This window comes from Microcaecilia unicolor, chromosome 8 (assembly GCF_901765095.1).
Source record: "Microcaecilia unicolor chromosome 8, aMicUni1.1, whole genome shotgun sequence".
NCBI lineage: Eukaryota > Metazoa > Chordata > Amphibia > Gymnophiona > Siphonopidae > Microcaecilia > Microcaecilia unicolor.
This window is the reverse complement of record NC_044038.1, coordinates 240,167,262-240,190,785: the sequence shown is the minus strand read 5'-3', so window position 1 is coordinate 240,190,785 and position 23,524 is coordinate 240,167,262. Positions and strand designations below refer to the sequence as shown.

The 23,524-nt window shown below is 45.1% G+C and overlaps 1 protein-coding gene across 1 annotated transcript in view; it reads right to left on the bottom strand.

Annotated features, from left to right (window-relative positions):
- The window catches only part of TOP1 (DNA topoisomerase I), a 148,646-nt gene that overhangs the window by 32,483 nt on the left and 92,639 nt on the right, over nucleotides 1-23,524 (bottom strand). Inside the window, exons 11-14 of the mRNA XM_030213569.1 lie at nucleotides 16,224-16,346; nucleotides 11,086-11,273; nucleotides 8,850-8,994; nucleotides 1,350-1,493 (exon numbers count right to left, since the gene is read on the bottom strand). Of these exons, the coding sequence (XP_030069429.1) occupies nucleotides 1,350-1,493; nucleotides 8,850-8,994; nucleotides 11,086-11,273; nucleotides 16,224-16,346 (600 nt within the window). The remainder of the gene's footprint in view (nucleotides 1-1,349; nucleotides 1,494-8,849; nucleotides 8,995-11,085; nucleotides 11,274-16,223; nucleotides 16,347-23,524) is intronic.

Sequence of the window (23,524 nt, the reverse complement as noted above, 5' to 3'; positions counted from 1 at the left end):
CATTCCATGTAGAATCTCCAATAGTAGCAACATTCCATGTAGAAGTCGGCCCTTGCAGATCACCAATGTGGCCGCGCTGGCTTCTACATGGAATGTTGCTAGTGGAATAGCAACATCCCATGTAGAATCTCCAACAGTAGCAACATTCCATGTAGAATCTCCAATAGTAGCAACATTCCACGTAGAAGTCGGCCCTTGCAGATCACCAATGTGGCCGCGCTGGCTTCTACATGGAATGTTGCTAGTGGAATAGCAACATCCCATGTAGAATCTCCAACAGTAGCAACATTCCATGTAGAATCTCCAATAGTAGCAACATTCCATGTAGAAGTCGGCCCTTGCAGATCACCAATGTGGCCGCGCTGGCTTCTACATGGAATGTTGCTAGTGGAATAGCAACATCCCATGTAGAATCTCCAACAGTAGCAACATTCCATGTAGAATCTCCAATAGTAGCAACATTCCACGTAGAAGTCGGCCCTTGCAGATCACCAATGTGGCCGCGCTGGCTTCTACATGGAATGTTGCTAGTGGAATAGCAACATCCCATGTAGAATCTCCAACAGTAGCAACATTCCATGTAGAATCTCCAATAGTAGCAACATTCCATGTAGAAGTCGGCCCTTGCAGATCACCAATGTGGCCGCGCAGGCTTCTGCTTCTGTGAGTCTGACGTCCTGCACATACGTGCAGGACGTCAGACTCACAGAAACAGAAGCCTGCGCAGCATTCTACATGGAATGTTGCTAGTGGAATAGCAACATTCCATGTGGAATCTCCAATAGTAGCAACATTCCATGTAGAATCTCCAATAGTAGCAACATTCCATGTAGAAGTCGGCCCTTGCAGATCACCAATGTGGCCGCGCAGGCTTCTGCTTCTGTGAGTCTGACGTCCTGCACATACGTGCAGGACGTCAGACTCACAGAAACAGAAGCCTGCGCAGCATTCTACATGGAATGTTGCTAGTGGAATAGCAACATTCCATGTGGAATCTCCAATAGTAGCAACATTCCATGTAGAATCTCCAATAGTATCTATTTTATTTTTGTTACATTTGTACCCTGCGCTTTCCCACTCATGGCAGGCTCAATGCGGCTTACATGGGGCAATGGAGGGTTAAGTGACTTGCCCAGAGTCACAAGGAGCTGCCTGTGCCTGAAGTGGGAATCAAACTCAGTTCTTAAGTTCCCCAGGACCAAAGTCCACCACCCTAACCACTAGGCCACTCCTCCACACATCCTGCTTAACCTCAGCGAATGTTTCTTTAATAGTAGTGGTATGGGACCCAAAGCCTGCTTTCTTCTGGCAAGACAAAGCAGAAAGCAGCCCAACTCAATGGTACTCACCTTATCGATAAAGTACAGTGCCACAGCCCTTTGTCTCACTTTCATTTCTTTAGACTTCCAGTCTTCTCTGTAGTTGTTCCTAATTTTGTCAACAGATTTCTTCAACCTTCGGGCTGTCTCATACTTCTGCCAGTCTTTTTCACCCTGCAAATGGTTTGTTAAAATACATATTTCTTTAGAGCAATAAGTGCTGGGTTTACTCCCTTCCTGCAACTGCTTCTCGTCTTAATTAACTACATAAAACAACTGACAGTTACAGAACCACCATTTTCCACTGAGATCTTTCAGTCCATACAAGTCACTTCTGCACATTAACTATGATCTGGCAGAAACCGAGCTAAATTCTAGGAGTGGCTGACTTTCTGTCTATGCTCTGCCATACATTTATACAAGTTCATTTTCCCCACTGCTATTCAGTTGGTGGTTCCTTTGACTTCCGGTGCAATGCCACACTAATTTCCTCTTTGTTTTGTTATACATAGATAGAAAGTAAATTATTAAAGCTTTTTTTTCATGGGTAAGGTGAAATTAGGCCTTACCTGCTAATTTTCTTTCCTCTAGATCCTCCAGACCATTGACGCTTGGGTTATGCACTCCTAGCAACAGAGGGAGACTGAGAACACTAAAACATCTTATACAAGTAGCCTGTGCAGACCTTCTACTAACCAGTAAAACAGTAACAAAGCAGAGGAACAAAACACCTCCACCTAAATAAAACCACTGAATCCACACTCAGATCTCCTCCCCTTAAGACGGGGGAATTCAACTGCAGATGGGCACAAATGGTACCACAAACTGCCCTTAGTAAAACTCCAGGACCCAAATCACAGGAGCTACTAGAAATATCACCAACTGAAGTCTAAAGAAATTATCATACTGAACTGTCCGATACACTGGGTGGGCTCCTGAACGGTCTGGAGGATCAAGAGGAAAGAAAATGAGCAGGTAAGGCCTAATTTCACCTTCCTCATCAATCCTCCAAGACCATTCAAGACGCTTGGGACGTACCAAAGCAGTAAACACATCTAAGGGTGGGACCTGCGAAGCCCAGAGCACAGGACTGCAGCTCCAAAACTGGCATCCTCCCTTGCCTGTACATCCATTCTGTAATGTCTGACAAAAGAATGCAGGGAGGACCAAACCGCCGCTCTACAAATGTCCACCGGTGGAACAGAACTACTCTCTGCCCAAGAAGCCGCCATCCCCCTAGTGGAATGTGCCTTGAGCCCCATCGGCACCGTACAGCCATGCAATATGTAAGCCGAAGAGATGGCATCCTTCAATCACCGAGCTATAGATGCCTTAGAAGCAGCCGCTCCCTTCTTGGGCCCCCCGTGAAGGACAAATAACCTGTCCGAAGACCTGAATTCCTCCGATCTGTGCAAGTAAACCTTCACCACTCTGCGCACATCCAATTTCGCCAAACGCTGAGAAGCATCCCCCGTCTGGTCCCCCAAGACTGGCAACAAAAATCACCTGATTGACATGAAAGGAGGATACCACCTTAGGCAAAAACAAAGGCATTGGACGCAGCTAAACCTTTTCCTTAGAAAACCACAGAAACGGAGGCCTACATGAAAGAGCCTGAAGTTCCGAAATCCGGCGAGCCGACGATATAGCTACCAAAAAGACCACCTTCATAGTAAGGTCTTTTATCAAACAAGACTCCAAGGGCACAAAAGGAGAACACGCCAAAGAGTCAAGAAGGATATTAAGATCCCACTGTGGAACTACCGGCCGCTGAGGAGGACGAAGCAACTTCACCCCGCTCAAAAAACGGACCACATCCGGGGAAGACGCAACTGACCTGTCCTGCACCTTACCCCGAAAACACGCCAAAGCAGCCAGCTGCACCTTCAAAGATGACAATGAAAGGCCCTTCTCAAAACTATCCTGCAAGAAATCTAAAATGCACGACACAGAAGCTGTCGAAGGGACACATGCCCGGTCCCCACACCAATCTTCAAATATGCGCCACACACGCACATAGGCCAAAGACGTCGAACGTTTGCGTCTGAATCACCTGAGGGGAAAACCCTTTCCTTCTCAACCGTTCCCTCTCAAGGGCCACACCGTAAGAGAGAACCGATCTGGATCCGGCATGACAATTGGACCCTGACACAACAGCACCGAGCCCCCCAGCCGCAGAGGCTCGCCTTCTAACAAGCGTATCAGATCCCCGAACCACGGCCGACGCGGCCAATTCGGAGCCACCAACAACACCGGACCCGCATGACATTCTATCCTCTGTAGGACTCAACCTATCAAGGGCCACGGGGGAAACACGTACAGCAATACCCGCTGAGGCCATGGAAGGACCAACACATCGATCCCTTCCGCTCGCGGATCCCGTCGCCGACTGAAATACTGAGGAACCTGAGCATTCTGTGCTGACGCCATGAGATCCACTACTGGCAATCCCCACTTTAGAACTATCTTGCCGAACACCGACCAGTGCAGAGACCATTCTCCGGTGTCCAACATGTGTCTGCTTAGAAAATCCGCATTCATGTTACCACCCCGGCCACGTGCGTCGCCGAAATCTGCACTAGATGCCTTTCCACCCAACTCATGAGCAGAGCTGTCTCGATTGCCAACCGCGGAATCTTTGTATCGACCTGCAGGTTGACATATGCTACCGCTGTCGCGTTGTCGGACATGACTCTTACCGTCTTTCCGACCACACTTGAGCGAAACGCCAACAGAGCTAGCCGAATCGCCCCAGTCTCCAACAGGTTGATAGACCACTGAGCTTCCTCCGTCGACCGACCGAGACACTGAGCTCCCCAGCCCAGCAGACTGGCATCCATTACCAGAATCACCCACTGAGGAGGTTCCAACGGCATGCCCTTTTTCAGATGGGCTGAGCACAGCCACCACTGGAGACTGCGCCGAAGAACCCCCTCAATGGCAACCGCAACTCCAAACTGTGTACCTGAGGAGACCACCTGGACAACAGAGCCGCCTGAAGCTGACGCATATGTGCCCTGGCCTATGGTACTACCTCTATTGTCGCTGCCATGAGGCCCAGAACCCGAAGGTACATTCGAACCGTGGGACTCTGAACAGCCGGACCTGCTGCTGAAGAGAGGCGATCCAAGAATCCGGCAGATAAACACGACCCACTGCCATGTCGAACCGCACTCCCAAGTACTCCAGACTCTGCGATGGGATCAACTGACTGACTACATTCACTACCCATCCGAGCGATTCCAGAAACGCGACCACCTGAGCTGTCGCCGCCACACTGTGAGCCCGAGACTTCACCCGGATCAACCAGTCGTCCAGATACGGATGCACCAGAATTCCCTGCCTCCGCAAAGCCGCTGCTACCACCACCATTATCTTGGAGAAGGTGCATGGAGCCATTGCCAGACCAAAAGGCAGAGCACAGAACTGAAAGTGCCTCCCTAAAACAGCAAAACAAAGGAAATCCTGATGGGCCTCTCGAATCGGCACGTGCAGATACGCTTCCGTGAGATCAAGTGACGTGAGAAATTCTCCCTGATGCACAGCCACTATGACCGAGCACAGAGTCTCCATGCGGAAGGATGGCACCTTGAGCGCCCCTCTTGAGATCTAAAATGGGTCGAAACTGGTCCTCCTTCGGCACCACAAAGTAAATGGAATAACAACCCATTCACAGCTCGTGCCGAGGAACGGGTACCACAGCTCCCAACTGGATTAAGCGACCCAGAGTCTCTTGAATAGCCTTTAACTTGACTCGAGAGTGACAAGGAGAGGGAAGAAACAGATCCGGCAGCGGGTGCTCGAACTCGAGCGCATAACCGTCGCGAACGACCTCCAGCACCCACTGATCTGAAGTAATTTGGGTCCACCCCTGATAAAACAGATGAAGTCGCGCCCCGACCTTCACCAGAGGCTGGACCCGCACACCTTCATAAGGAGGACTTATTACCATTTCCGGCACCTCCGGAGGAGTCCCGACCTCCTCGACGACCACCCCGAAAGGACTGCGTCCGCTGGATAAACCAGCTTTTAGAAGGAGACACTAATCTGCCCGGCTTGTACTGCCTCGCGTCCTTAAACCGACATCTAGCCGAACCACCTCAACTAGCTGCCTTAGGCCGTAACTCCGGAAACCGTGAGACCTTGGTATCCCCAAGACCACTCATCAGTTTATCCAAGTCCTCTCCAAACAACATAGAACCTTTGACAGGTAGAGAACACAACTTTGCTTTAGAGGCCGCATCTGCCACCCTAAGTCAAAGAGCCCTGCGAGCTCTCACCGCCAGAGCCATATCCTTAGCCAAAGCCCTTAGCAAATCATAAAGGGTGTCTGCCAAAAACGAAGACCCCATCTCCAATTTGGCCAGGTCCTGAACCAAACCAGTCCTATCTAACGCAGGCTCATCCAAGAGCTTCTCCGCCCAATGGAAACAAGCTCTGGCTATCAAGCCCCCACACACAGAGGCTTGCAAGGCCAAAGCTGACAAATCAAAGCTGCGCTTCAGAAAGGACTCTAGCTTCCTATCCTGAGGATCCCGTAAGGCTGTACCGCCATCCACCGGAATGGCCGTAGCCTTAGTAACCGCCGTAACCACAGCATCCACAGTAGGTGGTTTCAGCAGGGCCAAATCTTCCGGAGGCAAGGGATACAGCCGTGCCATAGCCCTAGACACCTTACAAGCAGCCTCCGGCACAGACCATTCCTGAAAAACTATGTCCCTAATGTCTGAATTCATGGGAAAGGAACGGGAGGCTCTCCGAATCCCCTTAACCAAGGGATCTACCTGGGGTCCCTCCGCAGCCGGAGCAAACTTAAAAAGTAGAGATCACCTGATCAATGAGCTCTAACAACAACTCCTTATGAAAAATGCAAACCACTGAAGAATCTTCTCCAGGCCTTAGCCCATCCTGATCCTCAGACACATCTAAGAGATCCTCCTCTCCTGGGTCACTCCAAACGTCCGACCCAGGCAGAGAAAGTATCTCCATAGGCTTCGAAATATCCACCCGTGGGCGCTTAACTCCCACTGAGCTAGCAGCCTCCGGGGAACAAACAGCCTGAGAGGGGCCAGCTCTCCAGGCATTATACAGAGACCAAACAAAGTCAGGGGGGAAGCCAGACCCCCCCCCCGACACTGCTGAAGCCCCAACAACACTTCCCGCAGTCTCCGCGACGGACCCCCCCCCCTCGCTCCCAAGGCGGCAGGTCCATCGCGTGATACGTGGCTAAACTAGGTGCACTTCCCGCCACACACGGGTTTCCCTGGCGCCGGTCCGGAATGAGTGGCCAGAAGGGCCGCACTTCCCGCCAAAAACGGCTCCATCGAGGCGGACCCAGGACGCGCAGCCAAAATGGCCGCGTTTCCCGCCAAAACCAGCCCTGTCGTTGCCGGCCCGGAATGTGTGGTCAAATCGCCGCCCCACACCTCCGCTGACTCAGGGGAAAGCACGGGGGGCAAGAGCGCTGACAACGTAGGCTCCCCACAAAATTTATATTGGCCACCTTTCAGTTCAACGCCGCTCTTCGCGCAAAACCGACACCTCGCTGGCTTAGACATAATGGCCGCGAACACAATAAAAACGAACAGTTGCTTTGTGCTCTGACAGACTAATAGGCAAAACCGCCTAAGGCAAGAATGCCCTTGAAGACGTTTTATCTCTGGACTGCCACAAGAACGGCCAAAATAGCCGCCTTTTAAAAACGTTTATTTTTAAACCTCGTTGCTGATGCCTAAACGCCTCAAGGGTACAGAACGAGGTCTGTAGCCGAGGTCAAGCAGTCCTCCAGAGGAAGAGCACAGGGGGAGGGACACGGCCACCCGGGTGTGACACCCCACAGGGAATAAGAAGCCCCTTAGGACTTACACCCTGTAATAGAGATCCAAGTGTGGGTTCTCTAACATTTACAACCCAACCTAGAAACCCCAAACGGGCCTACCAGACTGAGTACACTGCACAGGCTGCACACATCTACCCTCTGCTGAGACTGAGAAAATACTGGTTAGTAGAAGGTCTGCACAGGCTACTTTTATAAGAAGTTTTAGTGTTCTCAGTCTCCCTCTGCTGGTAGGAGTCCATAACCCAAGCGTCTTGAACGGGGTCTGGAGGATTGCTGAGGAACGACAGGTTTTAGCAATCTGTTGAATATGTGCAGAGGAGGAGAGGGAGGAGTCGAAGATGACCCCAAGGTTACGAGCAGATGAGACGGGAAGAATGAGCATGTTGTCGACAGAAATAGAAAGTGGAGGAAGGGGAGAAGTTGTTTTAGGTGGGAAGATAAGGAGCTCAGTTTTGGACATATTGAGCTTCAGGTGGCGGTGAGACATCCAGGCAGCAATGTCAGACAGGCAGGTAGATACCATGGCCTGGATTTCTGCCGAGATTTCTGGATTTCATATAATTTATGCCTTGTTCTTTTGTTATCACCTTCCCTTATTTCAGGCTTTGATGTCTTAAGCTCTTTGGCACATTTGAGAAGGGCCAATCTTCATTTGGTAAGGTTTTTTTTACTTTTTATATTAGGTCTTACAATTCTCATTTCATTTATACACTACTAAATTAACTATCAAAGCGCTTAAGAGTAAAACAAAAGACAGTACTAGAAAACCAACTCATTAAGAAACAACCCAAACACTTATCCCCCCTAAGTGCCTGATACATATAACCAGGCCTTTATGGATATCAAATGTCAAAATGTGTGCAAATCCATTGGAAACATTTTCCATAAACATGGACCCTCCACAGAAAATATACACGAACAAATAAAACAAAGTTTAGCAATTTTAAATAAAGGAATCTCTAGCAGGGCCTGATCCTGAAAGTGCAAAGCTCTAACAGGAAAAGAACCTTGAAATTGTATCATGGCACCGATCTGTAACCAGTGTAACTGGGTCAATACGGGAGCTATATGCTCCCTTAATTTAGTACCAGTGAGTGAACGAGCAACAAAGTTCTGGATTTTTTCAACCATGTGGATGGAACAATTAAAAAGACCCATTACAGTAATACAGCAATGATAAAACAATGCAAAACAGCTCACATACTCTATATAACAAGCAAAGGTTAAAGAAGACCTTCTTAATCAGTTGCCTGACGTGTGGTATAAAGGGGAACTAAGAATCCAACAGCAGTCCCAAATACCATACCCAAAGTACAACTGGAATCAAGCTACCTTTGACCGGAAGTATATTGAGTCAACAAAAGCAGGTGGTCCAGAAAATAAAGCCACTTCAATTTTCTTGTAATTAAGCACCAATCCATTAGAGCAATGCTTCTCATTCCTGTCTTGGAGGTGCCTAGCCAGTTAGGTTTTGAGGATTACCATAATGAATATGTACAAGATAGATCTGAATATAATGGGTCTGCAATTTAAGCTACTTTATACCAAGCATATGCATTGTGGTAATCCTAAAAATCCGACTGGCTAGAGATACTCAAAAACATTGCTACAACAGGCCAAATGACTGTCATGAATATGTATCCACTGGTCTATAGTGCTGACCAATAATGTTTCAGTGTTATAAATATTACCTTGATCCTAGAACTGGGATTTAACATGATGTACTTGATGGACCCTTGTATATTCTCAGTCCAGGACACCAGCCAGGTCACTTTGTTATCATGTCTAATCTCTTTCCACTTGTGTCCAGGAGGTGGAGACGGAACCTTTGAATCTCTGAATGCAGGAAATGAAGCAGTCTCAAAAAGTTAGGCATTCAAAATAGTCACAAAAGTTGCTAAGGGAGAGGAGGAATGTGTTTGCTTTAAGGGCATGATAAACTTTTTTTGTTGGATCACACAAATTTTATTAAGAATATCTGTGTGCGTCTGCTTCTCCTCAGAAAAGATAGAAAATTAAGGTAAACCAATAAATATCTGCTACATTTAAAAAACCTACAGTTGAACTCTAAAAATAATAAAACTCAGCTTATAAACTAGAGAACACTTGAAGGTTCATGTCAATTTACAAGCCGAAGAGTGAGCTCATTCACCGTCAGGAGATGATTTTCTGTTTTCCACTCATTTGAAAAGGACAGAGTTGGAGATATTATTTAGCCCTTAATGACTGTCATGTATTGAGACTGATAATATTTGTTACCCCTTAGACAGATCACTTCTTGGTTAAATTTATTCTGTGCATTGAATATCCACCTCAAAACACATTTACAGATTTCCGCACCATATTGGGCCCTAAGCTATGCAAGGATAGCTGGTCTTATCCACATCATATCTTAGAGGGACTAGATACTAAGAAGTTAGAAAATTATGAGAATCTGAAGTTGCTAAGTGCTATAGCACTGTTAGTTAGTAAAGGGTATGCATTGTGCTCATTGAAAGAGTTGTGTAGGCTTGAAAAACTTGAAGATGACACATGGTGAAGGTACTGGAGCATAGCCCACCTGAGATGGCAGCAGTTGGGAGCTTGCATGCAGTATGCCCCCCTCTCTCATTATCAGCACCACCAGTGATCTGACCTGGGCTCAAGCCAGCAGTGCTGCTGGCTTTTCAGGGTGCAAGGGAAACCCAGTTTTTTAAATTCTTCTTTGGAGCCTAGCAGCATCTGTTCTACAGTAGAGAATGACACGGGGGACACAATTTGTCCCCGCCCTTGCCCCGTCTCCGTCCCCACCCCATCCCTGTGAGCTCTGTTCTCATCTGCAGAAGCCTCAAACACTTATGATTTTATATTTAAATCTTTTTATGAAAGTATTAAAAGGAATTACAAATAGAAAACAATAACAACAACTAGCAGCTATAACAACCCTCCCACCACTACCACCACCCTCTACCCTTCCAACTTCTACTACCCCAAGGAATCCTAAAATCCTAATCCACCCTGTTAAATTGTCCAGAGGTATAAAATACAACCCGTTCTGTATGCCCTAGAGGGGAGATTTTTGAATTTGTGGACGAATAAGAAGCCATCAACAATTTCAGGATTCAGTCTAGCTCTCCTGTCTTCCACAGTCCCTCCTGCAATAGAAGATGTCTTCTTAGAAGATGTGCTGGTAGCAGGATGTACAGGATCCCCCAGGCAAATTTTGCTAGCTGTGGCCAGCATAAGTACATAAGTAATGCCATACTGGGAAAAGACCAAGGGTCCATCGAGCCCAGCATCTTGTCTACGACAGCGGCCAATCCAGGCCAAGGGCACCTGGCAAGCTTCCCAAACGTACAAACATTCTATACATGTTATTCCTGGAATTTTGGATTTTTCCAAGTCCGTTTAGTAGCGGTTTATGGACTTGTCCTTTAGGAAACCGTCCAACCCCTTTTTAAACTCTGCTAAGCTAACCGCCTTCACCACGTTTGCTTGTTTTTCCAAAAAATAAAAATACTGTCGTCTGCATCAATCATAACAGTCCAGTTCATTAACAGGCTTCAAAATAGAAAGTGACGTGAAGACAAAAGTTTGTTCCCGTCCTCATGGGCTCTGTCCCCGTCCTCACCCCGTGTGATCTATCCCTGCCCCATCCCCATCCCCGTGTCATTCTCTATTCTATAGAAGCACTGCTATGGTCCTCCTATTCCTGAGATCAGGAGGAGCACGGAGATAAAGGACCACTGCAGGAGGTGGTGAGACATTAAGTGCTATGATGCAACTAGTAGAATACAGCTGCTTATCTCAGTTATCCTGCTCAAGCAGTAGTGCCTGCCAGCTGTGAAACATATTGGAACAAACTTCCACATATGGTAAACCCTTTGATGTTTGTATCTGTCTTCATTGTTTGGCATGTTGTACATATGACATGCTTCATGGGCTTACTTGCTACAGTTTATGATGATATCTTCTGGTCTGATCCGTCGTTTTAGCCTGCCCATCTTGGGATGGTTTCCACGCCCTCGGAAGAGACCTGGTGGCTCAATCCTGAAGTTGGCAATTCTTTCCTTGTGATTGTCCATTACGCAGAAACCATATTCCTGAAGTAGCTTCTCATTCTCCACTTTGATTTTCTAAAGACAGGAGTTAATATGTACATTTTACAATAAGCCTCAAGCAAACAGTCTGAAACATTAAAGTATTATCATACTGCTAAGTCATTTTTTGAACATGTAATATCTGTGTGGCTCATCTGACTTACATGGCTTAATCTAGTAACTGAACATTAGCTCTCAGTTCCTGCAACATGTAAACAGCTTTGTGGAAGTCATGCTGGATAGGGCTAGGCTGCTCCTCAGAAAAAAAGTTGGGGGGGGGGGGGGGATTGAGCTCATCCTTAAAGTTTTACTGCTTACTATAGCTTTGTTTTATTTTGGCGCACAGAGCGCATCAAGCAGCTTTTTAGACATACTAACGATGACAAATATTACAAGTGGGTTTAATTATTGAACACAGGAGACTCCTGATGCAGGCCTAATCGGCCGAAACACAGCTGTGTCGAGTCTTGATCACCTTCCAATAAATAGCTCTTTTCATCTGGAGCGTCGTCTATTGTTTGAGTCATCTTCGCTGTCTCGTCACACACTACATACCCTTGCGGAGATTTGTTTCTTCTGTTTCATATCGATCTATGCTTAAACATGTCCAGGCAAGCCTGATAGAGAAGATACCTGTGACTCTGTTAGAACTGCAAATTGGCTGATGGAAGACAAAGAAATGTGGACACTTTTGGTCAGATTGACCCTTCAGATGATAGGACCCCTGAGTTCCAAGAAAAGCATTCAGAGTGACATCAATACATTCTTGTGGTTTTTCAAGTTAAAACATCAGGGCACTGTCCAATCACCTGCTGCGGTATTATCAAAGCATCAGAGATGGTGCTGATCTCAAAAATCATATAAAAGCGCCTGCCATGTCACTGTCAGACACACTCTCTCTTCTGCTTCTTATCTACCTTATCAACTCATCTGATCGACCTCCAGAACAAGCACTTCCTGTGACCACCGACTAACTTTGGCAGTTCCCGGAGAAAAGCCTTGTGACTTCCAAACTAGGTTGTACAAGTCAAGCTCTGTAATCACTAATGGGTACTAGAACAGGTGGATATAATTGTGTCAGGGAGGGTGTTTGTTCCAATGTCTAATAAGACTTTGCATGCCTCTGTCTACCACTAGGTGGTGAACTACTGCTTTACTTCTACAGTATCACAATGCTGCTTAACCAGAGTAACTGCCTTTCACCTTATCTCCAAAAGAATTCTCTGTGCATGGCATGTCTTCAAGCTATTCTTGCTCATTCATAGGGATGCACAGAAAGGTAGAGTGGGATTCTCCAACATTCTCATTTCTATACCTTTCAGGACCTTATGAGCTGGCAATGTCATGTGCTCCTTCTGGAGACAGAGAAATTTCAGGTTGTCCAATTCATCTACTCAGTGTTGTCATCCTCATCTAATGGTTATCAATTTCACATATAAAATCAGTGAAGGAGAAGTCCCCTAGGGAGACTTTCTCCTTTCCTGTAGAGATCCAAAGAGAAACAAGTGGTACCTTCCTTCTCCATGAACGCTATGAATTGAAATATTCTAGCAAAAATGTCTGGGTCTGCACCTGACTAGCAGCCAAGACTCAATGAAGGTAGTTCTTGACTGTTGGCATCCAGAACTTGACAATGATTGATGCCTTGGGAAAACTTCTTCCCCCGACGCACTCAGTGTGGGCTTTGGGATGGTCAACTACAGCACCCTGAGGCCCTGGTGCCAATGAACATTCCACAGGCAATGCACAGGATTTAAGGACTGCTGCAACCTTCATCTCTCTCAAGATTGATGTTGCCATTGTTGAAACATTGAGCCAAGCCAGACACTGGACAAGTTGCTCTTTGATTCTCTTATCCAGCTCCTCTTTGAAGACAAGCTATGTCAAAACTGAAGGGGGCTCAGTAGGCACTAGTAGATCCTTTGAGATCACCTGAGTTGTTATTGGTGGTTTTAGGTCTGTTGCACCCATTCTGGTGTCAATAAGGATGAACGATCCTACATTGGGATGGTTTTGCAGATACAGTAGTCACCAGTATTTGAATGTTCCCAGTATTATGCTCTGATGAAGATGGACATTCATATGCTCAATGCTCATCATTGGTATCCTTTGATGCTATAACCAAAGAGGCAGAATCCTTAAGCCTTTTTCGGTTAGGCATGGGTCAATGTCCTCTCTTCAATAGTCCCTTTCCCTACGTGTCCTTCTGTCTGTCCTACCCTTATTGGTCCTGTCTGTCTGTCCTGATTTAGATTGTAAGCTCTTTTGAGAAGGGACTGTCTTTTCTTCATGTTCAATTGTGAAGTGCTGCGTACGACTGGTAGCGCTATAGAAATGATTTATAGTAGTTTATAGTAGTAGTCGTTTGCTAAGATTATGGAGGGATTAGTGGCTAGGCAGTTGGAAGATCACTTGGATCGACAATCAGGTTTCAGCACTTAACTACTACTAAATTCTCTGCTAGCGCATGTTAAGAGTTTTATTGTCTCTAGTAATTTTATTGCAATTTGACTTGATTCTGCTTTTGACTTGGCAAACATTCGATTTACTGGATATTTTAGGTAATTTAGGCCTAGTAGAAGTGATACAATGGTTTGAGGGTTTTTTGGGCAAGAGGGTATTATGTAGAGTGCTGAAAAAAACAAAATATCAGAGCCCTGGAGTTCTATAGTGGGGGTTCCATAAGGTTCCCCCCTTTCACCAGTTTTAACATTTTAATGACTTCAGAAAATCTTTTAAAATTTTCTAAAGATGTGTATTTGTATGCAGACGACATAACGAAGACCAGTATAAGTGAAACAGCAAGTCACCTGAGGCTGATGGAGCAATGGGTTTCTCAATATAAACTTAAATACTAACAAAACAAAGATCTTGCGTCTATCTCCCCCTACCATGGACCCTCTTAATGCGTCTTTGAATATCTTGGGTTCTAATTTTATTCTGGAAATGTCACTGAGGGTATTGGGGGTGTTGGTACTGTCTCAGTTTAATTATTGTAATTCACTTTATGTTGGCTGCTCTAAGACATCCTTGAAACGCCTGCAGATCTTGCAGAATACGGCGGCAAAATTGCTCTGTGGTAGACGCAAGTTTGATCACGGAACTCCCCTTTTAGATATCTCTTCATTGGCTTCCAATTGAGGCTCAATGTAAGTTTAAGCTCTGCATTCTTGTGCATAAACTGTTTTATGGCTATATTCCAGACTATTCAGTGGAGCTATTCACTATGGGTACTACAGGTCTTTCTTTTAGACCTAGGGATCGCTGTTTGTTGCAGTTTCCCCACTGTACAAAATATGAAATATAAATTTTTCCCATGATTCTGGCTTTATTGTTCAGCGCAGTCTTGGAACTCCCTTCCTTTGAAGTTGAGTGAAAGTGTCTTACTTGAGATTTCGTAATGTATTACTCATTTAATTATTTGCTATCTATTAAGGCAGTTTAGATAGATTATGAATGATGATATGCCTCTTCCTAGTGTTGGCCTAGTTTTATTTTATATTGTAAACTGCATTGATCCTTTGGTGGTATACAGCAGAGTCGAAGCTTTATTGTATTGTGTATTATATATATACATATACACACACACACATTTATCAAATTATTCCCCAACTGTATAAAAGTACATACTATGCATCAGTAGCACACACTTTTGTGTATGATCCCAGGCAATTTTGCAAGTGGCTATAAATGCCTTATAAAATCACTCCCATAACATAAAAGATCCGCCATCATTCCCATTCCCCTATCACTTTTTACTCATTTTTCATTTCACTATTTTTGATATATAATTCTTTGCATGTACTTTGAAGATGTCTGCTATATGTCCTCAATATAAGCTTGGATGTAATATGTTATATTTAGATGTTTGGTTTGTGTGCATATCTATCTATATATGTCCATCTATCTCTTCTAATTTCCTAAAAAAATAAATCTTTTTAAGTGGTTGTTATGTAGAATGTTTGGTCTATGGTCATTTGTTTTTATCTAGAATTCACCCAAATATTTAAAATGTTATTTTAATATTTATATCTTCGCTTTAAAACCAAAGCTAAGTAGATTTCCTGCAAGGGGCCACATGTGTTAAGTGCGGCCACTACCCACACACATTATATCATGCCTTCTGGGCATGCCCCGGAGTGAAGGCTTTCTGGGGGGAGATTACTAAATTCTTAACTCAACTGTTGGGGACCCCTGTGACAGGATCCTGGGACCACTTTGTGCTGAATACGCAAGGGGCATTTGGTAGGTGCTCTAAGACAGCTCGTCTCCTGAGCCGTAAATTGTGCTTGGTGGCCCAGAAAAGCATCTTACAATACTGGACTGTACCGGAGGTGCCAGCCTACTGGCACTGGAGAAATCAAGTACATCTGCTGGTTACTTGGGAAGCTAGGGGGGCTAAGGGGTCCCCGAAGAGTTTAGCGCGGTTCACACAGATTTGGGGTCCCTATTTACAGACATTGAGTCCTAAGGGGCGAAGCTTGCTTCTGAATAAGGGGTAAGAGGATACTATAAGGAGTCCCAGAGAGCGTCCAAACGATATATATGGCTCCACTAGGGGGGAAGGGGGGGGTTGCCCTAGGACTATCAGAGTCCAAGCCCTGGGGCACGAGAGGGAGGGGTAGGGATGAAAAGGGGAAAAAGCAAAAATTGATGACAGATTTCTACACTAGCTTTTTGTTATGTATGTTATGTTGTGGCTATGTTATTAAGGCCAGATATGGAATATGTCTAATTTTGATTGTCATCAATAAAAATGTTGAAAACTTAAAACCAAAGCTAATACAAAAACTTAAAAATACACACATCCTGCTCTATGCTCTACAAGTTGCCACCTCCCCCTTTTTCTATCAAAGGCAAAGGGGGGATTTAAAACACAGATGCCTTAAAACAATTTAGCATGTGGTAGGTCTTCAAGACAAATCCAGTGCAACTGTCCATTAATGAAATCATCAATAATCTGAGCTCCACTAGGAGGCAACCCACCTGTTTCTCTTCTTTAGTCATTTGCTTCCTTGCTTCAGACTGCTCTTTGAAGTACTGACTCATTTCATTAAAGTCACACTTGCTGAGGTTTGTGATCATTGCCTTTTCTTCTGACGTCATTTCCTGGTCAAAAAGTCAACACCACATCATTTTCCCACGTTCTCTCTCACTGATCTTCTACAGCACAGAATATAGGTTTCCCCATTTACTGCCTAAGTGAGGTTAGTTACACTGTGGGATTCATTTTATTAGTATGCTCAATACTGGGGGGACTCAAACCCCTCCTTGAAGCATTACCACTTTCTCTACTATACTCTCTCTGCAACAAGGGGGACCATGGATAGGTAGTAGCACAAGTTAAATCGGTGAAACAGACCGGGGAAATAAAACATGTAATATTACAGACGTTATAGAAAGAATGACTATAGGTAAATAAATATGACACTACAAATGTATACAGCAACATGATAAACTACTTAAGGTAAAATGTATTCAAACCTGTTAATTTCCTTTCCTTGAATTTTGCTAGACTAGTCCAGACAGACAATGGGTTGTGTCCCCTTACCGTCAAAGATGGAGGAAGAGAACCAAAGTTTTTTTTTTTTTTTTTGAACCAAAATCTTACACTGACATCACTAATATAAGAGCTGGTGCAGCCTGGAACTCTCCAGCATGCCAATGCCAAAGCAGCAGAAAAGCGACAACCAGATTTCACCTGTTGAGACTCCTTGAGGAATCACTGCAGAACACACTAATAAACTTAATAATAAAAAAACTATGTACGCAATAAAGGTTCTACGGAAGGCAGACAAGGCCAAGAGACAACTCCCCAATGCCAAAAGTCTCCAGAGTAGGCGGTGGCGTTCCTAGGGGGGCGGTGCCCCCCTCCTCCAGCGAAAGACCCCCCCCCCCCCGGGAATGAGCCCCCCCTGATCCGGGGCAGAGGGAGCTGCAGCAAACGAGAGAAGTTAGCGAACTCTCGCAGCAGGCTCGCGCCGCGGCACCCCCCCCAGCGGCGTGCACCCGGGGCGGACCGCCCCCACCTTGGTACGCCACTGAGAGTAGGTCCTGGACTGGTCTGGCAGGATTCAAAGACAGGAAATTAACAGGCATGAATAAATTTCACCTTCTCTAATATCCTGCTGGACGAGTCCAGACCAACAAAATATACAGTGTTTCCCTTTTAAAAGCAGAATCGATGTGCTACGTGCAGTGATTTCCTGGGTGGCGTCTGTGGCTCAGCCCTAAGGGAGTTTCAATCCGGCATGCAGCCACTGGAGGTGTAGAACAAATTTGATGGTGGTTCCTCCTGAGGAAGATTTGTGAAATGCGGTTCTGCATTGAGGAGCCGGCATAACATGAAACAGATATGGTGGACTGTTGAGTTAGTCACCGAGCACACAGCACCTGTATTGTGATGCATACTAATGACTGGAGGTGGCGTATTTGAACAGCCAACGGAGGTTTAACGGACATACAGAGTTTGTCCATGAAGAACAGTCATCCAGCGTTTATGTGGAAACATTTTCACTGCGTCCATGCGGAAGGCGTGGCGTTTGTAGGAAAAGGACCATTTTGCTGGCAGGACTGAGTTTTGATTATTTGAGTATGATATAATGTATAAGCATGGCAAAACATATGCACAATACAAAACAGTATAAGTATGCAGTTTAAAATGTAAAATCAACTGTTTTGTATTTAAATTAAATACAGGTGTGCAAGGTGAGCGGAGGAGTGAATGTGTGAGGTTTTAATAGTAGGCAGCGGTGCTAGTGAGGTTAGCAGGCATTGCAATACAATAAAATGTTTTTGTGATAAAGAAAAAATACTGGAGTCTTTGTGTAGTCGATAGAAAATATACAGAAGCAATACCTTACTGGGTGGGGAAAAAGAAGCCCACCTGACTCACAGCTCTGCCAAAAAAAGTATCACTCCTGTCTAGAACATCAGTCTTATAATGCTTCACAAAAGAATGCAACAAGAACCAAGTGGCCACTCTGCAGATGTCTGCAGACGAAGCCACACAAGAGATTGCTTGCACATGCGTGGAATGCACACACAGCTCTCCTCTGGAACTGTTTTCTGCCAAAAGATGTAGGCTGATTTGATCATCACCTTAATACAGTGCATAATGGAGGACTTGGAAACAGCTTTATTCTTACACAGGCCCTCAAAAAAATAACTATCAGACTTTCAGAAGGAATTTGTGACCTGCAATTAGCAGAGCAGATTTCTATGGACATGCAATTTATGGAACTTCTAGTTTGGATCCGACCTGCCCTTATTCAAAAAAGGCTGGCAGAGCCACCATCTCATTAACATGAAAAGGAGACACCACCTCTGGTAAGGAGGACAGAAATGTACAAGGGACTACCTCATTCATAAATTGACAAATAAGGATCCTGACAGGACTAAGTGAACTGTGGCCAGGAACACTGTCTTTAGAGTAAGATCCTTCAAGGACCCATTTCAAGGGCTCTAATAAAGATCCCATCAAGGCATTGAGAAGTTGGTTGAGGTCCCACTGGACAAAACAGTCCACAGAGGAGAGTGAAAACATTTGACCCCATCCACAAAAAGCACAACATTTGCATGTTGTGCCAGGGACTACCCCTCCCCCCATTTTGCCATAGAAACAACAAACAGCTGCCACCTGGTCTTTCAGAGAGTTTAGTGCCAACCTGATCCTGCAGATAGGTGAGAAGAGCAGACAACTCTAATTGCCATGGTGAGAGCTTACACGCAACACACCACTGTTCAAAAATCCCCTAGAACTGGACATATGTCAGGGATGTGGACTGCTTGCGAGCCTTGAGAAGCATGGTGGTGACCAAAGCTGAGCAACCTTTGTTCTTCAATGACAAATCGATGGACATGCCATAAGCCAGAAGGCGTCTGGAAAGTCCATGACAACTGGCCCCTGCCTCAGCAGGCCCTTTCCTCATGGAAGAGGCAGCAAACATATCAGTTTTATGTAGCAAGAGAGATGGGTCCAATCCTGGGCCACAAGGTTGAGGAGAAAATGGTGCTTGGCTGCTTTGCAGAGCACCCAGGGTAAGAACACAGAGGGACTCCCTTTGCAGCCAGGGTTACACCAGAGTATTGATGCTGGCTGAGCCAAACTCCTTCCTCTCACTGTAAAACTGGGCACACTGCATTCCAATACACTGCCATCAGGTTGCAGCATGGAGGATCCCAGTATTCTAATAGCAGCTGGAATGCTAATGAACTCTGTTCTCATTCCCTTAGATCCAGGAGATTCCTGATGAGAAAATCCACTTGAACAATCTCCGTTCTTGTGATGTGCACTGCTGATTATCATGAGATGTAGCTCTACTCACTGGCATACCCAATTATTCTTGTCTGTTGATATAAGTCACTACTATGGCATTTTTGGCCATCACCCGAACCGCATTCCCCTATAAGGGGAGACACTACTGAAGTGCTAATCAAATGGCTCTAGCTTCCTGATGATTGATGGACCAAGATGCCTCCATTCAAGACTACCAACCTTGAGCAATCCAGTTGAGACAATATGTCCCCCAGCCTGAGAAGCATACATCCATAGTCACAAATCCCCAGTCAGGTGGATCTAAGGAACCCTCTTTAGTAAGTGGGCAGACACATTTCACCAAACCAGGTACCTCCCACAAGGCCCTAGAAAGATGCGTGTCAAACCCTATCAAAACAACAAGGCCTTCTGAAAAGGGTGCATGTGAACCCTCACCTGTGTACAACCTCTAGTGTCGCTGCCATGGAACTAAGAAGCTGGAGATAGTCCTAGACTTGCAGGGCTTCCAGCCCACACAGGGCCCTCTTTTCTGACTATAGTTTGAGCATTTGCTCTGCTTCAAGGAATATTATCCCGCTCGTGGTCTCAAACTGTACATACCCCAGTTCTTGAGACGATCTTAAGGTGGCCAAACAGGTAGAAAAGATGACAGCAAAAACTAAAAGGATGCTTGAGTGCATAGGGAGAGGAATGGCCAGTAGGAAAAAGGAGGCGATGATGCCCTTGAAGATGAATCTGGTGAGACCTCATTTAAAGTATTGTGTATAATTCTGAAGACTGCACCTTCAAAATGATATAAACAGGATGGAGTCAGTCCAGAGGGCGGCTATTAAAACTGCTGGAAGGCGTACACAACCCATCAGTCACATTCTGGGCCGGTCCGGAGGGATGCTAAGGAAAAAGACATTTAAATATCTACGTGGCATAAATGCAAAGGAGAGTTTCAACTGAAAGGAAGCTCTGGAACGAGGAGACATAGAATGAAGGTGAAACGGGACAGACTCAGAAGCAATCTGAGGAAATACTTCACAGAAAGGGTGGTGAATTTGTGGAACAGCCTCACAGTGCAAGTGGTGGAGACAAAAACAGTACCTGAATTTGAGAGAGCTTGGGACAAGTACATTGGATCTCTAAGGGAACGTAGATGGCATGGAAGGTTAGACTGGATAGGCCAGATTGAGCAACACAGCATAACCAATGATCGAACTGGACAACATACAATCTTCTTTCCTTTCGACCCTTCACAACTACCTCATTCGACCACTATATAACCTTGTATTTGTTATCAACTGACTTGGCAAACACCTTTTACGGTACTATGTAAGCCACATTGAGCCTGCAAATAGGTGGGAAAATGTGGGGTACAAATGTAACAACTAAAAATAAAATAAAATATGGTCTTTGCCTATATTTTTCTCTGTTTCTATAATTCACCACCCAGTTGAGGCACTACAATAGCCAAATCACCACCACTGTTGCTTTCTTGGAGCCCTCCTCTGAATTGGCCCAATAAGTCAAACCGTCTAAGCAGGGGATACCTAAATAGCTGTTTTGCAGATGTGCCAAGCAGGGATATCTAGATACCTGGTTTGTGGAGATGTACCACCGCCACCCACCACCATCATCACACCACCCTGAACTGAAAATGTTTGTCTAGGACACAGATGCTGAAGCACTTGTGAGCCTCCCTGAACATGATATGAAGGTAGGCCTCCACCAAAACAAGCAACACTAGAAACTCATCCAGCTGGAAAGAGGTGATCACTGGGACCTGTAGGGAAATCACAAAATAGATTGAGTAGCATTCCTGCCCCTGATCCAGAGGGAACACAGGCGAGAGGAGAACCATAGGGGGATACTATACAGGTGTAGAAATAGATTTGGCAAATTCTAGAGCATACCCATACTGCACCATCTCCAGAATCTACTGATCAGAAGTGATGAAGACAGTCTTGTGGTAAAGAGGTAAAACCTGCCTCACTTGAACTGAGAGGCCCAGCTGACCCTCATTGGGGTTTCTCGACTCCTGCACCAGAGGCTGAAATGCCCACAGCGCTCCACAAAATGGCAAGCCTTTCTGGCTTTTGTGGCCCTGAAACCAAGGACTGCCCACCCTAACAGTACCAACCTCAGTCCTTGGACAAAGACCTACTGCTCGAGGCCTGAGCAATGCCCAATGATGGTCGGAGCTGCTTCAGCCTAGCTTTTCACAGATCCTTTATCAGCTTTTTCAAGTCCTCATCAAACAAGCGATCTGATATTTGAAGGGCAGCTTTCTTAAGTACACCTTGAATCTAATGGTGCAGCCACCAACTATGCTGAAATATGGACTAGACTGTAAAGAGCATCCACCAAAAAGGCTGCCCCACACTCCAGCTGGGTCAACCCCAAGAATTCTGGTAGCTGAACTCGGCACAAGAGCGCCCATGCTACAATACCTCTGCATAAAGCAGCCTGTACACCTACTGCTGAGGAGGTAAACACTTGCTTAAGGACGTGCTCCTACTGATCATGGATATCCTTGAGGGCAGAGTCCTCCTCCTGTGAGATGACGGACTTCTTGGTTGTCTTCATGATCAAGGCATCCACCCTGGAAGCCAGATCAATTTGTCCAGCTCTTTGCGTGGAAGTGGCTACAGCCTGCTGAAGAGCATGGTACTAGAGAGCTGCATAGACATGGGGACTGCAGGAATCTAATAGGTATGAGTTTTGAGATTGTGGGATTCCTGCAGGGATAGAAGTTGTTGAGGATTTCTTGTAGGAGTGTAGTCAAAATCTCAATTCTCAAAATGCTTTCAGCCAGTTTCTTGCTCCTACTCCCTGTACTTACCTTCTATTTATACAGATCATTTGCTTATCATATTTATGAGAATTATGTGATATTATTAGAGCAACAGGAAACATCATGGTGGGAAGTAGGAAACCAGCTTGTATTTCAGTGTTTCCAGTTCAGAAAGTCTCATAGCGCTTTAGCAATTATTTTATGTTATGGTGAAGGAAACAAGAAAGGCAAATTCAGAAACTTATCGATTCAAACAGTGATCATAGGGCAAGAGCAAAGTATGAATTTTTAAAAAAATTAACAGTGGATGCCGAACAAGTGCAATTTGTACTTTACTCAAGATGCAAGACAATTCTCCAGTGGAAATCATGTGATGGGACCAATGGCTTATGGGCTCACATGGACTGTTGTACAAACTGTACACTAGCAACAAAAATTACAGCTATACCAGGCTTTTCACGGTCACATAATACTAGGAAAGTTTCTGGAAACGTCAAAACTGAAGCGGAAGACATTGTAGTTGCCATGTAACAGACGTCGGACCTCTTTCTATTGTTGATGGGGATGGATTCAGAAATTTATCATTGAAGTTCATCTTCACTGGCATTAAACTTGAGAATATTGACCTGGACCAAGTCATGCTCTGTGAGTCAAGTGTCTTATCATCTTGATGGAATTGTGGAGAAAGAGAAGGCCCCACTCATTAACAACCTGACTCTGGTGCCGCAGTTTGGAGCGTCAACTGACCTCTGGACACATGACAAAAGCAACCACAGCTACATAACTGTGACTGTACAGTACATTGATAACTGGCAATTTGAATCATGTATCTTGGCTACTTCTGTTTTATTTACATGACTGCTGGATGAAGATCATACCTCTGAAAATGTAAAACTAACAGTGAAGTTGATTCCGGACAAGTTTACTGTGCAACATCATGTGTTCAGTATAGACAATGCCAGTAATATGAAAGCTGCTTTTCGAGAATATACCTGGATTGGATGTTCACGTCATAGTCTGAATCTTGTTTTGTTGTGAGGACTGCGACAGACAAATTTGGATGGCACTGGTTTACCATATGAGGTAATAACTAGTGACATTGGCTAAACAAATGAAAATTAACAATCAGTTAATAATAATGCTTAAGCAAAGCATATTAATATGATGGAACAGTGTAATGGTTAATGCTGAAATCAGTGGCAACAAATTTTGCAGATCTCCATACAC